Here is a 24,670-nt window from a genome sequence, read left to right as displayed (position 1 = left end):
TTCCTGTTCTCCTCCACCTGCAGGCACGGCACAGTTTTAATGGAGACTATAAAGAAAGGGATCCATGATGCAGACGCTGAGGCTCGCTCTGTGGCCAGAAAGTAAGTCTGAGCGCACTCGCACCTTAAACCTACAGAAACAAAGGAAAAGGACATAAAAGCAGAATGTTTATCAGCTCGTGCCCTGATGGAGGTTTGTGGCCCTCTGGCTTGATGTTGCAGGTGTTACTGGAGCTTCCACAGTCACTTCAGCCGGGAGGCGGAGCAGCTGTTCCAGGGCCTGGAGTCGTCCTATCAGAAAGCTCTGCAGGCTCACCTGAGGAGCGGAGACAGTCTGATGTCGCTCCCCGCCTCTGACCGCTCCTCCTCCTCTTCTCAGGAGAGCCTCAAGTAAGACTTCCTCTCCTCCTCCCCGATTAATCAGTTTATTGATTAAAGTCATAAAGGGAGAAAAGGTTTCAGTCTTTGTGGCCCTTCATCTAGTTGTTTGACTCACTCACATCTCTTTATCTTCTCACAAAGAGGAAAACACGAGGATGGAAGACTAGTTCTCACCCAATAACATATCTTTAATGTAGAAATAATGGAAACATCTAATCTATGTGTAGTTTTCTGCTCCTGGACTGATTATTGATCTGTTTGCTGTCATAGACTGAATAGAAATGACTGCATTAAGCTGTTTAAGCTTAAACTTGTCCTCATTCGCTCATTCGCTTCGAATGAATTTCTGCCTTTGCAGATCACTTTCTTGCTTCCCTCTCTTTCCTCTCTGTTACTTGACTCCTGTATCACTAACATATTCAAGGCCTCATTGATCTTTGTGCCGTCCACGTCTAATAAAAAGCTGCTGTGTTGATGTGTGTGCGCCGCGGATGAGCTGTTTGTCACAGATGGTCTTTTTTTTAAAAGATGTGATTTACAGCAGCAGAGAGTGTAACTAATGTAACTAAGCCGTCCTGCTGATGAGGTGGGATCATGATATTACAGTATGGTATTCTGTCACACATTTGAATACGTACAAAATGCAGTTTTTAAATGATGATTTCATTTATTAAAGTAAAATGTATCCAACCTACCTCGCCCTGTGTGAAAAAGTAATAAATTCATACACTGAAGAAGTGGCCGAGTCGAACTCTGGACTTAAATCCGATTGAAATGTTTTGGCCTTAAACGGGCTGTTGATGCGGGAAAACCCTCCAATGTGTCTGAATTAAAACAATTCTACAGAGAAGAGTGGGCCAAAATTCCTCCACAGCGATGTGAAAGACTCATTGTCAGTTATCACAAACACTTGTTTGCAGTTCTTGCTGCCAATGGTGGAACAACCAGTTATTAGTTTAAAAAAAAGAAATCAGGAAAAGAGTGAATACTTTTCCACAGCGCTGTAAATGCAGGTCAGTCAGTGTTTCAGTCTCATGTCAAAGGGTTTTTGTTTTGACACAAAGGAGCAGCACTGACAGATTTTTGGGGGAAGTCTTGAATGATTTTGTGACAGTTGATATCTCACACTTACCTTTTGTTTGCTGTTCTAAACAAGCTTCTCTCTTTCGCTTCCTTCCTCCACAGTCGACCTCTGTCTGCAAAAAGCACTGTTGGGAGCAGCTCAGCCCGATGTAAGGACTATTTGTTTGGCTCTTGTGTTCATTTAGAAAAACCTAAATCTGCATGCAGCAGATGATCTCCTGTCATGTTTTCTTTGAGCTTTAAGAGGAGCACGTATTTGTCTAGTGTGTGTTCCTCAATAAAACCTCTGTTATCACCTAAATGCAAGAAAATTTGATTTATTAAAGCAAAAAAGGCACCAGAGGTGATCTAATCTGATCTGTCTCTGATCAAGTTGATTTGCCGTTAAACAGTTTGACTTTATCTGTCCTTCTCCAGCCAAACCCACCCACACCTCCAGGACGCCGGCTGCCGCCTCCTCCCCCAGCTCACTCCAGCGCTCCCGCAGCGACGTGGACGTGAACGCCGCGGCCAGCGCCAGCGCCCGCACGAGGATGCCTGCCGTACCCTCCACTGTGCTGTCGTCGGCCTCGCCCTTCAGCTCTGCCTCGGCGCTGCCTCCTGGATCCTACGCTTCACTGGGTGAGACAGCCGCTCACGTTGCGGTGATCCTGCTCCACACTCTGCTGTTGCTTCTAGCTGCAAACTGGACCAGCAGCTCCACTTATAGCAATGTATTTAACCTAAAAGCACGACCACGAGCAAAGGCCAATTTATGCAAAATCACAGAGCACACTTTATAAAAACAAAAAACAAAAAGATGGCTCAAAAGTTCACGCAACAAAAACTAAAATAACAGTTTGTACTAAAGAAAATCACCATCTGCTGTTTGGTGCTAATGAAACCTGCACAAATACTTTGAATAATTGCATTTATTCACCTTCAGATTCTGCTGCTTTTTATATAATTTGATGTCTTTCCGGCAGCAGGTCTTATGATCAGGATCGAGATGCTATTTCTATTTTTTCATTATATAATTGTCATGTTGGCTGATAATACGATTACTGAATCAATCTCAAATAAATAAATTGGTGCGGGCCGTTCATGCATTTGTCTCAGGTTGATCTGATCTGATGATAAACTCACCATCCAAATCAAATTTGCTGTGTATGCCCCCCCTCCCACCACCACCCCTCCTCCACCCCTCTAAAGCCTAACCTGTTGACCCTAAACCCTGTTGTGTTTCTCCCGGCCTCGCTCGCCTGTCAGATGGCTCGTGGTCTGTTAACTCAGACGGTAAGCTGTGTGGGTGTGGTGGGTGTTTTACCTCCATCAGTTCTGTAGTGGTGGTCATCTGTAATGGAAATGTAAGTGCATGGACTGTCTGTGCATGGTTTACTCCAGCTTCTCACACACACACACACACCTGGAAAACTACCAACCTGTGTGGTTACAAAGACAAACATGATGACAGAGTTACAAAGAAACCTGTGAGCCTGAAGTTGTTTTATGATCACATGCAGTTTTTTCTTGCTTGAGAACAGACTCAGCTGATTGTGTAAATAACTGATTCTGCTCCTCAGCTGTAGTTTTGACATGTAGATAAATGTAAAGCATCAGAATGAAAAAATCTGCGTTTCCTGTCCCGAGAAGTGCAGTGTTAGTCCTCTATTAGTCGGCCTGCAAACAGCTCAGACTTCACTGACTCTGAAGTCCCACTCTGGCTGTCAGTACGTGGAGGCTTGAACTTCTCTCCGTGTGGTCAGTAAACAAAATACCTTCCTGTGCTGGTGTCCGAAGAGGTTTACATCCCTGCATGGTGGTGTCAGATCTGTCAGAAATAAGAGGAACAGCCTGTGATGTCGTGGCTGTTGTGGCTCCTTTAGCTCCTTTAGCTCAGCCACAGAGCAGACTGAAGTCACTTCTTTGTGTCTAGTTTGAAAACAAATAAACTAAAAACTCTTGACTGTAGCCATCGTTTGAGCTTTACGTGCAGTTGTGGCTCCTTTTACTGTTCACATTAACCTTTCAGCCTGTGAGTAACTGACTTACAGATATTTTCATGCTGCCTTTTTTTGGAAGACTTCACAAACGTGCGTCTCTGTGGCCTCGGCCATGGTTAAACTTCCACAGTCTCTGTGTGGACAGAAAGCGTACAGAGAGACGGGCGTAGTTACTAATGAAGAAAGCACTTCATCGCTGGTTGTGACGCAGATGCACACTGTGGCTGAAGGCTTCCCGGGCACAGGTTGTGATTGATGTATACTTGAAAAGACAACAGAAAAAACACACACAAAAGAGTCTCCTGATCCTCGCTGTGCCTCCAAAGCAGAAGCAGTGCCGACCCGCTGAGGGCACTGGTGGATGCTTTATCACCCCGTCTCTGTCACACAGGGTCTGACACTCGTCTGGCTGTAACACCTGCCCATCATTGAATATGGAGACCATGAAAAAACTGTCCTGCTTTCTGTTTTCTTCCACTTCTTGGCGTGTGCAGCTGTTATGACATGGCCTTCGTTGTTCTATGTCAGAGCTCAGTTTGTTTGTATCCACAGATTAGGGGAAAAAAAGCTTTTTCTGCAGTGCATGAAGCAGCTGCTCAGACTTTCTAGTGATTCCTGGAAGCAGAGGACACAGTTGCATCTACAGACATGTTCAAAAGCAGGACTGCAGTCAGTCATGTGTCTCTGCTCGTATTTGATCAGGCAGACGAATCAAACAGAAGCAGCCTATAGACACACAGAGCTCCTAATGTAGGAGAGGAGGAGGTTATGGGGTGCTGAGTGGACCCAAATGTAGGACATGTGACCCAGATGGAGTTAGGCAGGACTCCCAACCAACGCCAGCTGTATTTACTATGTGTGTGTATACGTGTCTCTCCTTTACTGTGAACTGTATAACGTAATTGCTCCTGAGTCTTTGCACCAGTTCACTCACATTACAGCTCGTTAACCCAGAATGAAAGGTTGTTGGTGACGTGTTGAGACTTCCGAGCACGTCTGCATGAGGCACAGATTCCTCTCCGAGTCTGTAAATGTTGTGGCGTCTTTATATCTCCTCCATCTGTTTCTGTCTCCACATTTGAATCTGGCAGCTGAGACATTAAAGAAACAATTTGTTCTCAGTGACCAATAAACGCTTGTCATGTGACCCCCGCTACCCACAAAAACACCTTTAATGTCACCGTCCGCTGTCTTTATGGATTTAAAGCTCGTGTTTATGGATGACAGACTCTGTGTTTCACTGGTCTTCAGGATGATCTGTATGGTTTTCCTCCCTTCAGTCTCAGTCCCTCTGTTTCTGCATGAAGCACACATGTAGGAAGTGTCACAGCAGTCTTAAGACTTCAGTGTGTTTGAGCTTTTGTCTTCCTGCGTCTCTGCCTCTGCAGGTCGAGTGCGAACGAGGAGGACAAGCTCAGGAAACGGTCCGTCGGTGACAGACACCCGGGGCCGGAGTCGAGGGAAAGTCGTCTCTCAGTCCCAGCGTGAGTAACTCTGCTGCTTTTTTAGTGATATAGATAAAATTTAGATATCAGTCTGTTCAAATATATAGAGAAAATGTAAACATTTTTCTTGAATAACATTTCTGTGAGTAAAAATGGATTTGTAACAATTTGTCTTACTTTTCTAATCTTACCACTTATTTGGAAACCTAAACAAAGGTGTGACAGACATATAAACTGGTTCACTGAAATATGTCTTCCTATGCTTCAGCTGGGAGTCGGTCAGGCTCTCCCGGGCGGCTGCTGAGCTCCACCTATGGCCGGATCCCCAGGCCCACCATGGGCACCGGTGCCACCACCGCCGCCACGGGTAGCACCTCCACCAGCCTGACCGACAAGAGCAGACCTCGAGGTCACCGCAGCCAGGGCTGCAGCCGAGAGACCAGCCCCACCAGATCAGGCACGGGTATGGGAGGGAAGACAGACACATTTATAAATGAAAGCCTATTTTTTAAAACAGGTTTTGGAGTGTTTGTGAAGGAGTTCAAGTTAAAAAGTGGAAAAAGAATTACTGAAAGTAAAAATCTGAGAACTTGGTATAAATATGATGCTGTCTGAAACAGTAAAGCCGGTCAGAATCGACAGATCGGACTCCTTGTGTGTGAGTCGACCTGCACACTGGACTGGAGGCGACAGATCTTCCTGGTTCCTCTTCCTGGTGCTAACACCTGCTGCCTCCCCCCTCTCTGTCTCTGTCTCGCTCTCCTGCCTGACTCACTAACCGTCTCTGCTGGGCTTCAGGTGTGTCATGTCTGCCTAACCTCTCCTCCCTGCACCGCTCTCTGTCTGTCTGTCTGTGTGTCCGCCTCTGCAGCCCGGAGTCGCATCCCTCGACCAAGCATGAGTCAGGGCTGCAGCCGCGAAACCAGTCGCGAGAGCAGCCGCGACACCAGCCCGGCGCGGGGCTTCTCCCCCCTGGGTGAGTATGGTACCAAAGACTGAAGGCTGAGACGATCTCAGACGTCTGTCTGACTAAATCCTTACTTTTCCTGCTTTTTTATCTGCATGCTCTCTGTCTAATTGTCCAGGTTGTATCTGCTGGTAATCCTTTAAAGTGCAGCTAATTGTTGTCTTTTAAGTTCCTCTGTAAAATAACATCTTCACTCCTGGTCTCTTCTTAAATTTGCGTCCTCCTTCAGCGTCCCGCCGTCACTCCCGTTCCACCAGCGCCCTGTCCTCTGCAGAGTGCTACTCAGGTGACCAGTGGAGCAGATTTAAACAGATAACAAAAACAAAAGCGGCTCAAAGCTTCCTGTCTCACCCTGCATGGCCAAAGTCGACTCTGCCTCCTGTGGTCAGAGTGGGAAGTAATCAATAATCAGTTAGATATTGGAAACCTTTACAGAGCAATCAGATGCAGCCTCCAGCCACAGATAAACCTTAAAGATGCTTAAGTGAAGTTTCCCACTCTGGTGCACGTAAAGCAGTACTTCTCATTCACCTACAGGGGGCGGTACTAAACCCAGTCTGGCCTGGTCCTTACAGTCATAGCTGCCTTTGTCATGTTTATCGCTACCAGGGGTGTAACGGTTCTGAATCAGGGTGCAAACATCCACAGTCTCCTGCCTCCACCCGGTAAATCTGTCAGATAAATATAAGCAGGTTCAGCTTTAAGGTGGAATACTCTGTGCCAGAGTACAACATACTCACAAAACAGTCAAGATTTTCTGACAAAGTTCCTTGTTTTAGTTTATTAAACTCATCATTATGAGTTGGGCTGTCGGTGGGCTGTTAGCCTGGTGAAAGCTAAAGATGTTTCAGGTAAAGAGAAAACTGGGAATACTTAATTCATTATCAGCTGATCATGTCTGTGATAAAAACAAATACTTGCCGGTATGTTTTGTAATTAACCTGACTATAGATCAGGCGAATCGTTACACCCCTCCTACCTGTTGCTATGAAACGGCTACAGGAAACAGGAGTTCACGCTTGTGAATATTGAAGATAAAGTTTTGCTTCTCCTTCAGTTTGGTGTTTTTTTTTGCCGAGCATCATGAAGTTTATTTCTCTCATGCAGTTTATGGAGTTTGTTATTTTTACATTTTTTATCGAGCGCTGCTGGTTTTTACTTCTGGAGCTCTGCTTGTGTTTTGCATTTCTTTGTATTTGAGTTGATTAAACAGGCTGCTCGCTGCTCAGATCTGGACTTGTGTTATATTATATTACATTCAAACAGCCTCTCTTCTCATCACTGTGGGTTTGGTCTGGTTTAAAGCAGTTACTTAAAAATTTGCAACCTGCACAGGTTAATGACACACATTCTTCTCATGTAATTTTAGCTCATTAAATTGTCTGAATTCACAAAAACGGGACCAAGACTCACGTCACTGTTATTGATCGTCAGTTCTACATGAAGGAGATGTTTCTGTTTAATATTGAGGTGCGCCGGTGGATTTTAAATCCTCTGTAATCAAACTGCTTCTCCTCCTCTGACCTCCTCCCATCAGACCGGCTGTCCCATCAGGCTCGGATCTCTGCCTCAGTCAATGCCATGAGGATCCTCAACACGGGCACCGAGGTCGAGGCTGCGGTCGCCGATGCTCTGGTGAGAACAGAAAACTGTTTTTGCCTTAATGTGAATACAAGTTTGAATCAAAGATGTTGTCGCAGCTCTTTCAGCTCTGTGTTAATGCCCTCTCTGCTCTTTCTCTCTGGACTTTGTACATTTCAGCTCTTAGGAGATTCGAGGAGTAAGGTACAGGTAGATCTCACCTGTCACTGCATGCAGAGCATGAGCTGTGCACACTGACTTTCACGTTTTAAACATGGATGCAGTGATTTGCTTTATTTCAGGTTGTTTTAGCTTGGTAAAAGTTGCTCATCGCTCCATTAAAAGCAACATGTTGATATGGACTCACAAGAGAGGGGGAAAAAACCCCAAAGTAACCTCATCCATCTCATGCGATGACATCAGAAGCATCCATGAGTCTGCCTGTGTAGCTGCATGCTACTCCTTCTGACAGCTGTACATTTACCCTGTGAAGTCTCGTCTTTACTCTGAGCCTCTCTCATCTCCTCTCTGATGCAGCGGAGGCCAGTGAGGCGGCGGTTCGAGTCGCCGGGGATGTACTCAGACGACGACGCCAACAGCGACGCCTCCAGCGCCTGCTCTGAGCGCTCCTACAGCTCACGTAACGGCGGCGTGGCGCCGCACTACCTGCGCCAGACGGAGGACGTGGCGGAGGTGCTGAACCACTGTGCCAGCGCCAACTGGTCCGAGAGGAAGGAGGGACTGCTGGGACTGCAGAACCTGCTCAAGAGCCAGAGGATGCTCAGGTGGGTGTGCCAACGGTGGAAAACAGGTCTGAAAAGCTCCACCTCTGAAGGTTTGAGGACTTTTGCGGTGGAGCTTACATGTCTAGAAGTCACTGATTGGTTGAGGTAAAAGGGGCGGTGGATAAGGTTTAATCGTAAGGAAACATGCTGGGTTATGAGTTTAATGTCAGGAGTTTTGTTAAAGAAGGATTTAATAAAAGAAACCTTTTAACCTTGTAGTCTTTGTAGACTTCTAATCAACCTTGTACCTTGATGCTGACAGTCAGCAGAAAGGTTAAAGCAGAGAGATGTTAGTGATCAGTCCAGGCTGAGATCCAGAGGCTGTGTTTTCAGCACACTCTTACTTCTGTTCAGATCTGTTTCAGCTACTGGAAATGCACTGTGTGCGGTTCAGGAGGTGCTCTCCAGCCACTCACTCTGTTGTAGCTATACACTGTATATAGTGATGGAGGTGTATTCTGAGTCTAAAAAGCCACACCCATCACTAGATACAAGTTTCTCATGAGCCCTGGTCTTTTTTTATTTATGACTTTTATGACCAGCAGGGGGCGATTCCTCTGGTTTAAAAACAAAAGCAAACAAAAAAGGATATGAGAAAATGAGTGTGCTTCTCACCTCACTATTTTCTCTTCCTCCCAAAGTCAAGTTTATCTAATGAAGCTACAGTAAAGTAAAGAACTGTAATTTCTCCTGTTTCTTTACTCTGTCTGCACATAAAAGCTGTCTGTTGTCAACAAGGACAACAAAATAACCGTGCCTGTTGTTTCAGTCGTGTGGAGCTGAAGAGGCTTTGTGAGATCTTCACCAGGATGTTTGCGGACCCTCACAGCAAGGTGAGACGGCAGCATGTTTCACACGCACTCTTATTAAAAGTGAAAGCCGACGTCAGAAAGCAGCAGTTCACACCTTCTGAGGAGAGAGCGGGGACAGTGAGAGCCGGAGGGGGTAAACTTGGGAGTTTGTTGTGACTGTGAAGCTGGGACATGAGCGTCGTGGCTGATTTCACTGCTCTCGTGTCGTCACTAACAGCAGGACAAACTAACAGTGTGTGTTTTCTTGTTGCATGCCTCCTCGCTGCTGCGGACTCTAACAAACACCAGAGAGTAAGTGTTTGCTCTCACTCACATGATAACTGTCTGCTGTCATATTTCACTGCGTGTGTACTCGTCTCAGACCAACATGTGCAGACAAACACTCAAACATCTCCTCATCATCACCCCTGACTCTGTGACAGGTCTTCAGCATGTTCCTGGAGACTCTGGTGGACTTCATCGTGCTGCACAGGGACGACCTGTTGGACTGGCTCTTCGTCCTGCTCACACAGCTGCTGAAGAAGATGGGCGCCGACCTGCTGGGCTCCGTCCAGGCCAAAGTCCAGAAGGCTCTGGATGTCACGAGGTTAAGACTGAAACCTTATCATCATTAAAGAAAAGTCCTGTATGTTTCTATCCTGCAGCAAATTAAACTCCAATCAACCAAACTGGATTTAAAGTAATTAATGGGACTCGCTGTCTGTGCAGGAAATAACACAAAAGAGCAACGAGTCACAGTTTTAGTAAAGGGGAAAGTATTCCTGTTATTTAATTTGGTACTGCAGGTGGAGCACAGGAGATATTTTGCACTAAATGTTTTTTAAAAAAGTTTATAAATTACTTTAGAATATGTGGTAATATAATATAAAGTGTGTTGTGTGAACTCACTGAAGCAAGAGCAGCTGTTGTCAATAAAAAAGAGGGTGTAACGTCATCTCGTGTTCTGACGATGTTTTTCTCTCTTCCTTCCCGCCTCCATGCAGGGAGTCCTTCCCATACGAGCAGCAGTTCAACATCCTGATGCGCTTCATCGTGGATCAGACGCAGACGCCCAACCTGAAGGTGAAGGTGGCCATCCTGCGCTACATCGAGGCTCTGGCCAGGCAGATGGACCCGGCCGACTTTGTCAACTCCAGCGAGACACGCCTCGCCGTTTCCCGCATCATCACCTGGACCACCGAGCCCAAGAGCTCCGATGTCCGCAAGGTAGGAGGGCATGTCAGCCTCCGTCTTCCTTAAAACACTCCCCCCTTTTCATCCCTTTAAATTCCTCTAAATGTTTCATTCTTTTATATTTTCAGTTGTTTTGTTCTGTTTTTTTGTTTTGTTTCATGTCTTAAATTTTTCCCCCTTAATCGTCCTTCCTCCACCCAACTCACCCTTAGACCCTTCATAACTGGGCGGGGGAGGATTTCTCAGGCCGACCCAGCACCGTGGCCTCTCTGCCCGGGGAGGGCAACCTGGAGGAGAGGTGCAAGCAGGTAGATCCTCTACCAGTGAGCATGCGCAGCGTGAATAACCTCGTCTAACCCGGTCACAAAGAAGCGGGAAGCTGCTGTGAGCGTGTTTGTTCAGGCCCGCGTACAGAGGACATTAACCTGAGAGTGTGAGCGGGTTATGTGAATGCTTTTCAGCACTAACTGCTGGCAAACAGTGAAAAAGGTGGACAGGTATCCGTGTACCTGAGGTGTGTGCATGAGATGCTGCTGCTGAGTGCAGCTTTAAGACTAACTCTGCCGACCACTGTGATGTTTCTCTTATTATCAGGCATGAATCTGAACTTTAACCTTTACAGTAAAACATGAAACATTCGAATCATTTGAAAGGAAACTGAGTGATAAATGCTTCCTTTAGCTTTTGCTTAACAAGTTCAATTGACATGCTGCATGTTAACAGAACTATTACTTTTATTTTTCGTGTTATATTTTTTCCTCTTCCAATTAAAATGGTCAAAGTTTCAGAGAATCTCGGTCTTTGTCCAAATAATCCCTGTGAGCCTAAAGGTCAAATTGCTCCAAACTCTGTTTTTTTTTATCAGAAGCTCCATCCACCTGCTGTTCAAACCTTGAGTTTGCAAAGGGCAGCCAATCAGAAAAAAGCTGGCTTAATTGTGGACAAACTAGAATAAAATAAACAAAGAATTTTTTGAACTGTAAATCATGCAAAGCCCAGAGTTAAAATATGGGGCACAGGAGGTCAACTTTAAAGTGGAAGCTAGGATTATAATAAGTAAACACGACTGAAGCCATGTTTACTCAGTTGATTTCTCTGTGGGAGGATTTAATCTTTGAAAGCACTCTGTCTCAATTTGTGGAGAAATTGTGGTACGGTTTTTGTTACTGCTGGAATTTGTCTGTTACTAACTGTTGAAAGGTTGGAGGTAAACAGGTTTACTTAAAAAACAAAAAAAGGTCTGGGCATTAAAGCATGCTGATAAACTTGTGCATGAAATTGAAGGCTTTTATTCTGAAAGTCTGAACATCCTGTTAATTTTCTAAAATTAACTGGGGACTTTTACTTTAAAAGTCCCACAACAACGAAGTATGCAGTCATGCAGTAAATGGCTAGATGCTTTTATTTTGGAAGAAGTGAAACTAAAGCATCATGTAAAATTCCTGTGACTAACAGGAAGCTTTTATTTTGAACTACAGCATTATCTAGTATCATTCTTGTCTGCATGGTTCTTCAGTGTGGCTGACTGTTGCACTAAAATGCTACAAAACAATATTTTGTTTTTATTTCAAACAGGTTAATTTACTTCTGGCTGTCTTTTATAACAGAGAGAAAGCTTTTCTTCACGTTCAGTGCCAAAATCAGTGCAGTGACAGTCATTAAATGTCAGTAAAGTGATGTGTAACATGTTTTTTTTGTGTGTGTGCAGGCGGCCCAGGTGGTGTTGATCGCCCTCTTTGAGCTGAACACTCCGGAGTTCACCATGCTGCTGGGTGCGCTGCCCAAAACCTTCCAGGACGGGACAACAAAGCTGCTGCACAACCACCTGAGGAACGCCAGTGCCAACAGTGGCATCAGCATGGTAACACACACACACACACACACACACACACACACACACACACACACACACACACACACACACACACACACACACTCCAGGAGGTCTTATTCCTTTATTTATTGATCCATACCAGAATATATTGATAAATCATCGTAACCTGACCTTGATAACTAATATCGTAACACACTTCAGGACTTTCCTTTAACTCAAACACAAAATAATCATTTTAAAGATGAGTTTTAGGCTTTTTTTGTTGTTTGTGTTGCATAGATGCACAAACACACTTGTTTTGATAAATATGGTAGTTTCTGTATGAGTGCTGTTCCTCTTATCCTTACATCATCACAGCTGTGGCTTTCCAAATGTTCTCACATTAAATCCAGACACTTGTGTTTCATGGATCCGCAGGCGTCTCCCAGTAACTCGGCAGGTCGGACGCCTCCGCGACAGCCCAGCAGCCGCAGCAGCCCGCTGACCTCCCCCACCAACTGCTCCCACGGCGGCCTTTCCCCCAGGTACAGAAACGGCCCCGCCATCGCCACACCGAGGATTCAAACCACGTTTCCTGTGTATAATTTTATCCACACCGATAAAATTCTGGCTTCAGCAGTTCATCCTTCATTTCCGCAATCATCCAGACTTTTATTTTGAAGCTCAGGTTATAACGCAGTGGGCGTATTTCCCCGTGTCTTCTCTTTGTTCGCTCGTTAACAGAGGAATGTAAAGCTGCACTGAGGGGTCACCACAGAGTTTAGATGTTAACCACTCCACTGTGGAGCCATTGAAGAGCTCAAAATCCGAGCCAAAGCTCAAAGTCTAAACTTGCAGGTTGATGCGTTGTTTTAAGTGAACATCAGAATTTTAGGCTCATGTTCGGCTCTGTGCGTCTCTTCCTGAAGCTTCGTGTGATTTTAGACTTTTTCTCCTCTCAGCCAATCAGCAGGTTTCCTCACAACTGTCATACTAATGATCCCTCCGCCTGTACTAACTCGGACTGAGAGCACTGCTTCTCCTTATCTTCCACTCTTTTCACATCTCTTCTTCTCTCCGGGCTCCTCCTCCACCTCTTCCTCCCCGGCTGGTCGCAGTCGGCTGTGGGGTTGGAGCGCAGACGGCCTCTCCAAGTTCCCTCCTCCACCCTTCCCCTCCCCTCTTCCTCCACCCACTGCCCACTCCTCCCTCAAGGCCCTGCGGCGAGCTTACTCACCCAGGTAACCCTTCTTCCTCCCCCTCCCCCTCCTCCCTCCTTTGTACGGGGTTTCACAGTTTAACAGTTGGCTCTGTCTCTGTAGTGATGAATGGATTTCTAAGCTTACTTTTAAAGATATTTTGGAGTTCTCTGTGAAACCTCGAGCTTCCGTCAGTCTGTCGTCACCTCTGCTGCCTCGGTGCCTCCATCAGCTTCGTGTGTCTGTTTTTCTTTTTGTCGTCATGGTGACTGAAAGGTGGCTTTCCTTCTGTCTCTCATCTGTCTGCGTGCGTTCGTCAACATGCACGGCTGTGTACTTCCTGTTTCCTGGTCATGGACAAACCACCCCTTGGTACAAGATTTGACTAATTTGTTTGGCACGCAGATGCTATTGTGTTTGATCCATGTCAAGGAAAATGCCCTCAGTCGTCATTCACAATCTTCAAGATGAAAGTGGAGCTGCTTCATGTTGCTGACATTAAAGGGATCATAGGTGCTGTTAAGAAGAAGAGCCTCTGTACTTCCACCAGTCTCTTAGAGGGACAGTCCACCTCAAAGACAGAGGCACACGTTCTTCCTCTGACCTGTGGTGCTGTTTATTCATCTACACTGTTTTGATGCTTTGGATATATTGGTGATTAAATGTCCTTCTAGAAGCAGTTATGCGGGCAGTGATCCTCTGATTTAATCGACTGTTTCCACATGTTTCCTGCGCTGATCGAGGTTCTCATCTCTTGTAAACAGACACAAGCCCTCAGTAACTTTCCAGTCGTCTTTTTCGGCCTCTCTGGCATTTACACCTGCCAGAGAGCGTTAACATTAACGCTCCACTTCAAAGAAAGTTTTACTAGCAGCAGCTAACTGCTGCACAAACAGTAGACAGAGACGAGTTTAACATGTCCTTTATATCGACTCGTATCGGACTACTTTCACAAAGTTTTTTGCCCTCCCCCAGAGTTAATAGATGTGGACACATATCGACAGCTGAGGTAAACAGCGGACTGACAGCCTACACTCACTACAGATGATCAGCAGACAGAGCTGTTTGTCCTACAGTGGCCACTGTAGCTAGAATTATGCACTAAACATGTGAGGGGTAAGAAAACAGAACTCAGTTGCTGCAGTCTACTGACATCTAGTGGTGCGTTTTTTACAAACTGCAACTTTAAAGTTTTTCTTAAGAAATTTATTACAAGACAAACAAAAAGTAACACAGGACAGTCTGATCTAAACAGCAGTTTTCTTCAGTCATTTCAGCTCGAGTGGCTTAACTGACCGCCAAAGTAAAATGGGGAGAATACAAAGCTATTGCAAACTATTAGTTTGTAGAGAAAGAAAAATATTTATAACATTAAATTCCAATTCCATACAAGCAAATCCTGTTTTGAAGATCCTGGATAAACATGATCTAATGGATGAAAGTACCTATGTGTTTGGGGATTTAAAAAACAAAAAAAACCCAAACAGGTCTGAAGTTATTACTGCTGAGTTTTCCAAATGTGTTTTTGGTGCTTGGAGCCGACGCCTCTATAGCTCCAGGTAAATATGGATAACACGCTCTACGGGCCAGAGGAAAAACATGTGAATCTGATTTAGCAATGAACTCTCCCTTTAAGTGATGATACCCTGACGATGTTGCCTAAACCCTGTCTAAAATGTCCATTGGACTTGTCTCATGCTGCAGCATGCTGGAGTACGACAGCGAGAACCTGAACTCCGAGGAGATCTACAGCTCGCTGCGCGGTGTCACCGAGGCCATCCAGAACTTCAGCTTCCGCAGCCAGGAGGACCTGGTGGAACCGCTGAGGCGGGACGGCAAGAAGGATGGCGTTATGGTGAGGAGTTACACGGAGGAACCAGATGGCAGATAACTGAAATAACTGTTAAAAATATTCAAATACAGATTATTTTATCTTGGAGTAAAGACTCCAGAATAACTCATCTGCTCTGCTGTCACTGAATCTTAGACTGGAGGCGGGGCGTCCTCGGACTCCGAACCTCGTCCCAGCGGTGATGCGGTGGAGGGTGGGCGCACTGCCCTGGACAACAAGACCTCTCTGCTGAACACGCCGTCTCCTCGATCCTTCGCCGGGCCGCGCTTCAGAGAGTACAACCCATACAACTACACAGACGGCATCAGTACGATGGATAAAGCTACGCTGAAGGAGGCGCTGTATGAGGACGCTGTGGAGCAGCTGCGAGAAGGTGGGACCTTAGGACGAAGGCTGTGCAGGAGTGTGTGTCCTGCTGCGTCAGTAAAGATTCAATTTTTCTGTCTTTCCCGTTCCACTCTGCAGGCCGCCGGCAGGAAAGTGTGGAAAACAAGATCCTGAACCCCAAAAGTTTCCCAGGTAAACTCATCAGAAAACCTCAGAGGTGAACAAATTATTTATTTGATCTTTGTTCTCACTTTTTTTAAAAACTACCTCTTTCCCCTCCACCTACAGCCGGGGCTGCTGAGCAGCTGGAGCTGGTCGGAGAGCTGCTGAAGGAACTCTCCCAGGGCCAGGCAGGGGAGCGGGGCCCTGAGGAGCGCCGGGGGACCCTGCTGGAGATGCTGAAGGTGGCCCGGGAGGACAGCTTGGTGGTGTGGGAGGAGCACTTTAAGACCATGCTGCTGCTCCTGCTCGAAACGCTGGGAGACAAAGACGTGAGGACACGAGGCTTCCGCTGTTTTTGATTTTTTTTCCACTGCTGTAAATGTCCTGTGAGTGACTCGTTTCCTCTCACTGTCCCAGCACACGATCCGGGCACTCGCCCTGCGAGTCCTAAAGGAGATTCTGAGGAACCAGCCCGCCCGCTTCAAGAACTACGCCGAGCTCACCATCATGAAGATGCTGGAGGCCCACAAAGACTCGCACAAGGAGGTGAGGATGAAAAAGAAACCAGAGGCCACTCCTCCGGTCTTCCTGTGATTCTGACCCCTCATGGCGCTCTTTTCTTCTTTTGAAGGTGGTGCGGGCGGCCGAGGAGGCGGCCTCCACGCTGGCGGGCTCCATCCACCCCGAGCAGTGCATCAAGGTGCTCTGCCCCATCGTGCAGACAGCCGACTACCCCATCAACCTGGCCGCCATCAAGATGCAGACGAGGGCCATCGAACGCATCACCAGAGAGCCGCTGCACCAGCTGCTGCCCGACATCATACCCGGACTCCTGCAGGTTTTTCATTTTTTAAATTTGTAGATACTTTAACTGCTCATAAACACGCAAGATTAGCTCATGTTACGGACATGTGTCCAGCATTTGGACTCCAGTATGCAGGATGTGTGAACTGAAATGTATTTAATGTTTGAGTAAACGAAAACACTTAAAAATGGTTAAACTGTGTTATTACAAACGCAAGAATAAGATTTGGTTAAAATCCAGAGACTTGTACAAGTAAGATAGCCATGCAGCACACAATTAGACCCAAACTGCCTTTAGACAGTTCTTTATACTGAAATAAAACTAGTGTCAGTAGCACTCGTGTGTATCTGAGTTCATGCTGTACCTGAAAAGACTGAATTTAGACACATATTGAAATATCTTTTTAATTTCCTCTGCTGTATGATCAGCTTTATCCCAGAAATGTATTCACACAGTCATCTGTTAATTGGTGAGATAAACTCTTTTTTATTTCAGTTGTGTTGAAATCAGTCTCTTCTTCTTCTACTTCTGCTGTTTCAGGGCTACGACAACACTGAGAGCAGCGTGAGGAAGGCCAGCGTCTTCTGCCTGGTGGCCATCTACTCTGTGATTGGAGAGGAGCTGAAGCCTTACCTGGCTCAGCTGACCGGCAGCAAGGTATTTCAGACCACAGCTGAAACGGCATCCTACACGTAGAGACGATTCACCGCAGAAATAATAAAAGTCTTTAAAAGTACAGTGAAAGTGCATTTGCAATCGTGCAGTTTGCCCGTTTTTTCCCCTCTTTTAATTCACTATTTTTGTGAGTAAACTTTTTTCTCGTAAGTTTGCCAAAAGTTTTGAATTTTTAAATTTTTTCTTAATAATATTCAATTTTTGCCAGATATTTGCTCTTTTTTCATAATTTTGACAATTTTTTCTAGTAAATTTGCCAAATGTTTCCTTTGTAAATCTTTCTCATAAATGTATCAAAAATCTTCTCATAAATTTCCAATTTTTTCTTCTCTGTTTAAATTTCCCAGTGTTTTTTTCTTAATTGTGAACTAACCTAATCTGTGTTTACCTGTTTGAATGTTGTTATATAAATAAAGTTTTGTTACAATAACTTAACTTTAGTATAGTGTTTAAAGAGCAGTGAGCTTTAGATTATCTGCAGAGCTCTTGGAGTCCTCTGACCGCGCCGCTGTTTTCCTCCTGCAGATGAAGCTGCTGAACCTGTACATCAAGCGGGCGCAGACCTCCACCAGCAACAGCAGCAGCTCCTCCGACATCTCCTCCTACTAACTCCTGCAGCTTCCATCCTCGCAGACACGCTTATAAACTGTTTCATTCCATCAGCCGGTGATCGACCTGAGGGGCGACGTCACCACCAGTGGGATCATCATCAGTTTCTTTGTAGGACCAGGTGCCTGGCACCTCATCTTCTTGACCAGCTTCTGTTTCCCAAACCATCTTCCATCTCATTCCTTCAGCTGCTGATGGAGCTGAAGTCCCTGAGGAGCTCATGCTGTCATGGCTCCAGTTTCATGTCCATCTTCCCATCATCCATAAAGTTCAGCTCGTTTTTTGGAGGTAGGGTGACCCTGGCTTTTGAGATGTTTCATGAAGATTCACCACTAGATGCATTAGCCTTAAGACTTCATCTTCCATCTTCCAGTATGGAAATGATCAATTTTTAGAGGCCGTGTGCCTGAAACCAAGATCTCCTCTTCCTCATCTCATCATCATCGTCGTCATCTTTAATCTCCTGGATGTGAGGTGCAGTTTGAAGCCGAGTAGATCCTGGAACCATGAAGGACCTGAAGAGGAGAGTTTTTGCAGTGTAGCTTCCTCCTTCTGCCAGTATTTTTATTCCTTTTTAGTACCTTTAATCCACTTCCTGGACACTGTTTTGCTTTGACACATCAAACCTTTTATTGAATGTAAAGAGCTTTGAGTGAGCGCGAGTCTCCTTCGTGAACTACTGCCTCATCGGTGGGACGTTTTCCAGTTTTTAACATTTGAATGAGTTGTTACAGAAAGTGGCACTACAGTCTTTAAAAGGCTGAATCCCACAGATAATCTGAAGATCAACGCGAGCTTTTATTTTGAAAATGGGCTCATGCCTCTGTGAGTGCGACGGGAGAATCGACGGGGTTGCACTCAGTCCTGGAATAATCCATTTCAAAAGATGTGAAGCTCGTCTCAGTTTACAGTGATTGATCATTTGGCTGGCCAATGATTTTAAGCACTACAAATCAGCAAAGTTTTATTGTTCTGGGCCGGAGAACCAGCAGAAAACAGCAGTGTTTATATTTTAAAGTCATTTTTTAAGGTGTGAAAAAGAAGGAACAAATTATTTCTGTTTTTGTGGCACTCATCAGTTAGATTTCCATTTAATAGTCAAGGCTAAATATTTCACCTCACAGATCACAGTTTTCTACCTGAATTGGAAAAAAATGTCAAATTGAAACGGCCGTGTTTTTAAATGTGAAGAACTAGACTTAGATGTGAGTGAGAGTTATTTTGAAATCACAGGTTTGCTTTAGTTAGCTGTCTAAATGAGCTATTGGAGATGAGGTGGAGGTTTTAAAGAGACAGACCACTCTGCACAGATTTAATATTCAGTGTTGGAAATTAGATTTGTCCTACACGCGCGTGAACAGCACTTCTTTGTACGTGACTTTCACAATAAAAGCTTTAGCAGCAGCAGGGTAAATTTCAGCTGATGAAGCAGCTCACAGAAGCATGTTGAAGAGCTGATTGTAGGATTTAAGTAATCTTAACTTTAGTTTAGGAAGTTTTGAAATGTAATGCTGACTTTTATTTATATAAATATTGTGTTTTTTAAGATGGTTTTAATATATTGCAATGAAATAAACACTCTTTTTTCTGTTAGAGAAACAAGCTGTTAAAATACTGCATTAGACTTAATTTCTAATTGTTAGAAAAAGTTTGAAACATAGTGTAATTAGTCTTTAAATCATCATTAAATTATCAATATTTATGTTTAAATATGCATTCCAGTTATCAGCATAAAATGTGACTTCATTTAAGCTTTCATTATGGATTTCTGCAAAGATAACTCAGCAGCACAAAATACTGACCTAAACACGTGTAGATTTCTCTGTAGCATTTCTGCTGATGTGAACAAAACAGGCAGATTTATTGAAAGACAAAGATTTCTTTTAAGTTGTGATAGGAAGTAAATTTTGCACACAACTGTAGAACATGGATGGATGGATAGTCTGTCCAACACTTTTTTGGGCTCGTGGTTGAGCCTAAATTTAAGGAGAGCTTTTCTTCTTTTCCCCTGTAGAACTTTAAATACATACTTTCATAAAAGTAGATATAAGAACCGAGACACTTAAAGCAATACTTTCCAGTTACACACAAACATTTAAATATTATCACTAATTCCAAGTATAACACTAATCGAGCTTCTCATTTAAAAAAAAAAAAAGAAGTATTTATTTATAAAAAAATGTAAAAAATGACCGTTAGCTTGACAGACTGGGGACCACAATAAGAAAAATTCCAAAGAAAACATATTTTTGGTGATTGCTTTGGTCATTCACTCATCTGGACTGTAAATATCCTCACCATCATCTAATTTATGTTACACAACGTAAAGACTGAGCTCACTTTGTAAATGTTAATAAAAGAACTGCACATTTTGTGACCAAAAGGAGACAATAATTAAATACAGATATATGATTTTGTTTTTCAGGCCAAAGGTAGAAAGCTAGTGAGAAGGAGATCTTCTCATCGTCCTCCGTAAATATGAGACTGATATAAAGAACAAAAAAGATTAAATTGTCTTTTATTGAGTTTTAAATGCAAAATCGAGCTGATGAGTGTCACATAAGTTTAATTTTTTTTCAGCTATGGTGGGTTTTTTAATGGCTGTCAAAAACTAAAAGGTCAATCAGCTCCTAATTAAAACCACTGTAATGACAGCAGTGTTGCTCTCTCCTGTGAATTGAACGGCCCAGCTTGGGTTAAACTGGGAGTTTATTAGTTTTGATGACTGCTGTCAAGTTTAGACTACTGTGATTAGGGGAGTTTCATTCCAAAATACTGTAATATATATATTAAAGCTCAATCTGAAGGTCAAAATAGAGGCCTAAATATCTCAGAAATAGTATTAGCGGCCGTGCTGATGAAGGTTCTCTGCATCAGCGGCTCCCAAATCGAATGTAAGTCACTTTTTCGACCTTTAAAATGTGAATGCCAAACCTGTGGGAAAGATTGATCATCTGAATCATTAGATGCTCCTACATGAGCGCGACAATGCTGAACTGCTGAATGGTGAAGTGCCAGTGGTAAAAAAAGAAACAGAGTGGACATTAGCAATAAACTTCAAGAAATCCAGCTGGGATTTCCTTGTGGAAACACTGTAGATTCCCATTTAGGTCCTCCTTTGAGACGCTCTCGCCGGTCAGTGTAAAAAAGTGTCATTTTCGAATAAGTGCACCTATAATTAAACCTTACTGCTGCTTATTATAATACTAACAAACGCGCCTAACCACTCTGGTTTATGTACTTTATCTCAGCAGGAAGTGTAGGTGAAGCGATGACGATGGAAAAATGACTGAAATTTTTAATACTGATTGATTGACTGATTGCACTTTCCTGGTGCTGAACTCCGCCCATCACGCACACTGAGTGAGTCCAAACAAACACTCCAGAGGGGCCAGAAGATGAGAAATAATCCGACATTTCCAGAAAAGTGCATTTGTTTTCTTGCTGAGAGTCAGATGAGATTGCAGAGGCTTGCGTGGGGATCCGAACATTACAGATCATCCATCATTACAAGCTTAACTTTAAATATTTACAAGACTGTCAGAACTTTATCTGATTTTTTTAAGCATTTAGCTTAATTTAACTAAATTTTTACTACCTAACATACAATAGTAGACAGTGCTAAGGAACATCCAAATAAAATCCTACAATTTGATTCCTTAAAACTAAAACTTCTTGGACAGCTAATCACAGCAACACAATGCATATCATGTGTCAGATAACTGCATTAAAATGCTCCAAAAGGGACTGAGCACAAACTGCCACTACATGCTGATGATGTGATTCTATTTCTTATCCAAATATAGTAATCACCTCAAGCCAGAGGTCCAGTTTAGGAACTCCAATAAGCTGAGGTGAAGTCTACCAGACAGCTAAAACATATAGCTGCCTGTGACACACCATCTGGCTATCAAGCAGATAGGCCACGCCTTAATACATGTGACACAGGTGATCCCAGTGTAGCATGGTCTCTACTTTAGTGGAATTTCTCAGTGAAATCAGGCTTTGTCTGTCAGTTTGGTTTTTATAAAATTACAATACCTACGAAACTTTGCAGCTCTTGCTCTGACCAAAACTGTTTTTGTAGCAGGCTGTGAAGATGTTTACTTCTGCTATAAATTTGGACATTTTACCATAGGAGTCTATGGGGACACTGCCTGTAGCACACATTAGAGTTTCAGTTTCAGCATTAGTTTTACTTCCAACCTCTGGGGCTGAAAAGTGAAGCCAATATGGAATCTGTGTTTACATCTTCAGAGGTAGTGTGTTGTCGGATGCATGTAGAAATAAAAATGCTTTCTGTTCTTCCAAAATGAAATACCCACCCTCTCTTGAGGGTCCCAGTTTTTATTTCTGCACCCTTCCTTCTTAACATTTCTGCACATACGTCTGACTCTCAGTAAAAAGCAACATTTCCCAGAATGTCTTTAAAAGTGAAGGATGTTTCCAGGCCTTACTGAATCTCTTCCGACACATTACTTGGACTGTTAAATGTACTGTACCAGTGGCCGTTGTCACTCTTCTCAGCTGTGAGAATCTGATCAGCGTTTCCCTCTGAACTGAATGTCGAAGTCCTCCATAGCGTGTCTAGTCCAGTGGTGGTGATCCCGTGTTAAGCCTGCTGCAGTTTACGCTACAGTTTTGGCAACTAAAACTCAGTTCCCTTTATTTCAAGCTACAGTGTAACTTGAAACGGCGTCTGCATGGGTGCGTCACAGGAATCGTTAAATGTAGTCAACTCGAAATTAAGATTTGAGAACATCATTTTGATTTCCTGATTGAGTGCCTTTGGGGAAAGATTTCTTGCAATACACCTGGTTGTTCTGTCCAATACTAACCTGTACTAACACTATGATTCACTGCTTCTGAAGGCGAGAAGAAAACCTTTTAATGATGCTGTAAATACGCTTCAAGCTTTTTTTCCATTCAAACGACTTACAGTGCATGGCTCCAGTTTGGTTTTTTTAGTTGGTTAGTTTCCTTTCATGCTACACAGTATTTATATTCTGTTTTATTTCCCTGTGTATGACTGTATATATTTACATGTTTGGTTCTCTTTCACCTGTGATAGATTTCGCAGAACTTGAAATAAACTATCAGACTTCTTTTCTCTATTGTCTTTATTACAACATTTATTTGTGTTTTTTATCCAGGTCCAGTTTTCTACGAATTCATTTGACATCTAAACTCAATTTAATCTTGGTCACAGGTATCTAATAAAGAGCAAATTTTTAACTAAATATTAATAGATTTAAAGGACAAGTGGAGGAAAATTCTTTCCATTTTATATGCTTTTAAATAGTTTTTATTACCCGTCATTGAAAAAGGCTGATGAAATATTGTTGTCACCCTGCTGGGCAGGCAGACAGCATAAACACCAAGGTTTTTGAATGTTCACTCAAGAACAAGGTGACGTAGGATTATGGAATTGATGCCGTAGGTGCAGCTGCTATTAAATCCCGATTCTTTTTTCCCCATGACAGAACAGAGAAAACCGACTCATAGTGTGTTAAAACATTTGTATTTCTTTTTATTCAATCATCTTCCGGAAGAGAGAGACCCGTGCACAGCTCAAACGCCAGTTGCAAGAGCTCTAACATTAGAATCATAAACTGTGCCTCATATAGGTTTTATTTTGGTACTTTACATGTCACACAGTCTCAAACATTGCTTATATGGAAAGTTCCTCTTTTCTGTGTCTGATTTATTAATATGCCTGTGCACTAAAACGTCCTGTTTTTCAGTCTGGCTGAGCACTTAGTTTGTGAGTCAAAAGTGGCCTTGATCTACAAGCCTTCATTATTAAAGTACATAAAACAATCTAATGAGCAGATACACATTAAAAAATATTTCTTTTGTCCCTAACACTGCTAAAAATTTAACCAGATATTAATGGGCATGTATGTTCATATTTGAGGCTGTATGTAAACTTCTGACCATGTGTGAATTAGAGAAAATCCAAAATAAATTGAAACTTCTTGGTTTTTGAAATTATTAAAGGTGTATGCTGTACAATCATTAAAAAAAACAAAAACATTCAGTTCAAGGAAATCATTAAAAGCATAAAATTACCATTGGATTCATGGCCATGATGAGTTGAAGTAAACTCCTGACCACAGCTGAAGGTCCATAAATACCTGCAGGCACCGTAGGCAGAGGTCAAAATTCAGTTGAAATCAGAAATCAGACTACATTTGAATCTTTACTGGTAAACACTGGCTCTCACCTGCTGAAAGAGGCGGAGCAACATCTGAAAGACTAGAAATTCAGAAGTGAACCTGAAAGTGAGAGATGCAGCATAACAACTTCAGTTTCTGTTTAGAGGAATGAGAAACTGAGCTCATTGAACATTTTGCTACAGCACAGCATGGCTTCTGTCCAACACAGGTGATCATGATGATGCTGTTTGAAAAGTCCAAATGTAAATTCTCTTTCACAAATTAGGAATCAAGCAAAGACAAGCAAAGTCCACTTCTTTGACAAACATGAATCCTCTCATTTGAACAACTTACAGTTAATCTTGAGCTGTGATTAGCTTAAAAGTGATTAACTTTCTTTTGTCTTTAGTCGTTCAACCATTTAGGAACTGATGCAGTGCATTGTAAATGTTGGGTTGAGAGTCTAATTCCCATTAAAATAAACTGACTTGAGCACTGCAAATGTTTCTGAGGAGGAATCCAACCAACCAGCAAAGGTGCAGTATGAGTCAACACAAAACTCTACATGGATGGCATTCCAACATTTACCAGATGAAACTAAATTGTGTCACAATAGAGTTTCACTTGAAAAGAATCAGTTTCTTTTCAAAGGAACATTAAACTGGGCTCACTGATCCTTTCATATCAGCACAGCAGAGCTTCTCTCCAACACTGGTGAGTACAGATAATTATGACTGAACAGTTTGAAAGTCCAAATGTGGATCATCCTCTAGAGACAAAGAAGCTTACAGCTAAATGTCTAATCTCAGGGTCAACTGGATCAACGGGTTTTCCTCAGTAATGCAGCAGTCTTTACAAACAC

The 24,670-nt window shown here is 43.3% G+C and overlaps 1 protein-coding gene across 19 annotated transcripts in view; it reads left to right on the top strand.

Moving 5' to 3' along the window:
• The window catches only part of LOC116320952 (CLIP-associating protein 1-A-like), a 51,987-nt gene extending 29,232 nt beyond the window's left edge, over positions 1-22,755 (top strand). For 3 of the 19 annotated variants that reach the window (XM_039606573.1, XM_039606589.1, XM_039606588.1), the window contains 25 exons: positions 24-101; positions 222-389; positions 1,566-1,612; positions 1,881-2,084; positions 4,834-4,929; positions 5,159-5,353; positions 5,762-5,866; positions 7,395-7,492; positions 7,619-7,648; positions 7,976-8,223; positions 8,993-9,056; positions 9,324-9,326; positions 9,458-9,621; positions 10,019-10,241; positions 10,421-10,516; positions 11,917-12,069; positions 12,460-12,566; positions 14,925-15,075; positions 15,208-15,445; positions 15,538-15,591; positions 15,688-15,890; positions 15,979-16,107; positions 16,193-16,399; positions 16,907-17,023; positions 17,567-22,755. In XM_039606573.1, coding sequence (XP_039462507.1) covers positions 24-101; positions 222-389; positions 1,566-1,612; positions 1,881-2,084; positions 4,834-4,929; positions 5,159-5,353; positions 5,762-5,866; positions 7,395-7,492; positions 7,619-7,648; positions 7,976-8,223; positions 8,993-9,056; positions 9,324-9,326; positions 9,458-9,621; positions 10,019-10,241; positions 10,421-10,516; positions 11,917-12,069; positions 12,460-12,566; positions 14,925-15,075; positions 15,208-15,445; positions 15,538-15,591; positions 15,688-15,890; positions 15,979-16,107; positions 16,193-16,399; positions 16,907-17,023; positions 17,567-17,650 — 3,262 coding nt within the window. In that variant the 3' untranslated portion in view covers positions 17,651-22,755. The remainder of the gene's footprint in view (positions 1-23; positions 102-221; positions 390-1,565; positions 1,613-1,880; positions 2,085-4,833; positions 4,930-5,158; positions 5,354-5,761; positions 5,867-7,394; positions 7,493-7,618; positions 7,649-7,975; positions 8,224-8,992; positions 9,057-9,323; positions 9,327-9,457; positions 9,622-10,018; positions 10,242-10,420; positions 10,517-11,916; positions 12,070-12,459; positions 12,567-14,924; positions 15,076-15,207; positions 15,446-15,537; positions 15,592-15,687; positions 15,891-15,978; positions 16,108-16,192; positions 16,400-16,906; positions 17,024-17,566) is intronic. The other 16 variants (XM_039606576.1, XM_039606575.1, XM_039606578.1 and 13 more) reach the window with 16 other exon arrangements.
• Positions 22,756-24,670: the final 1,915 nt, after the last annotated feature.

Source organism: Oreochromis aureus, linkage group 23 (genome assembly GCF_013358895.1).
Source record: "Oreochromis aureus strain Israel breed Guangdong linkage group 23, ZZ_aureus, whole genome shotgun sequence".
Lineage (NCBI taxonomy): Eukaryota > Metazoa > Chordata > Actinopteri > Cichliformes > Cichlidae > Oreochromis > Oreochromis aureus.
This window is presented reverse-complemented; position numbering and strand designations above follow the sequence as displayed.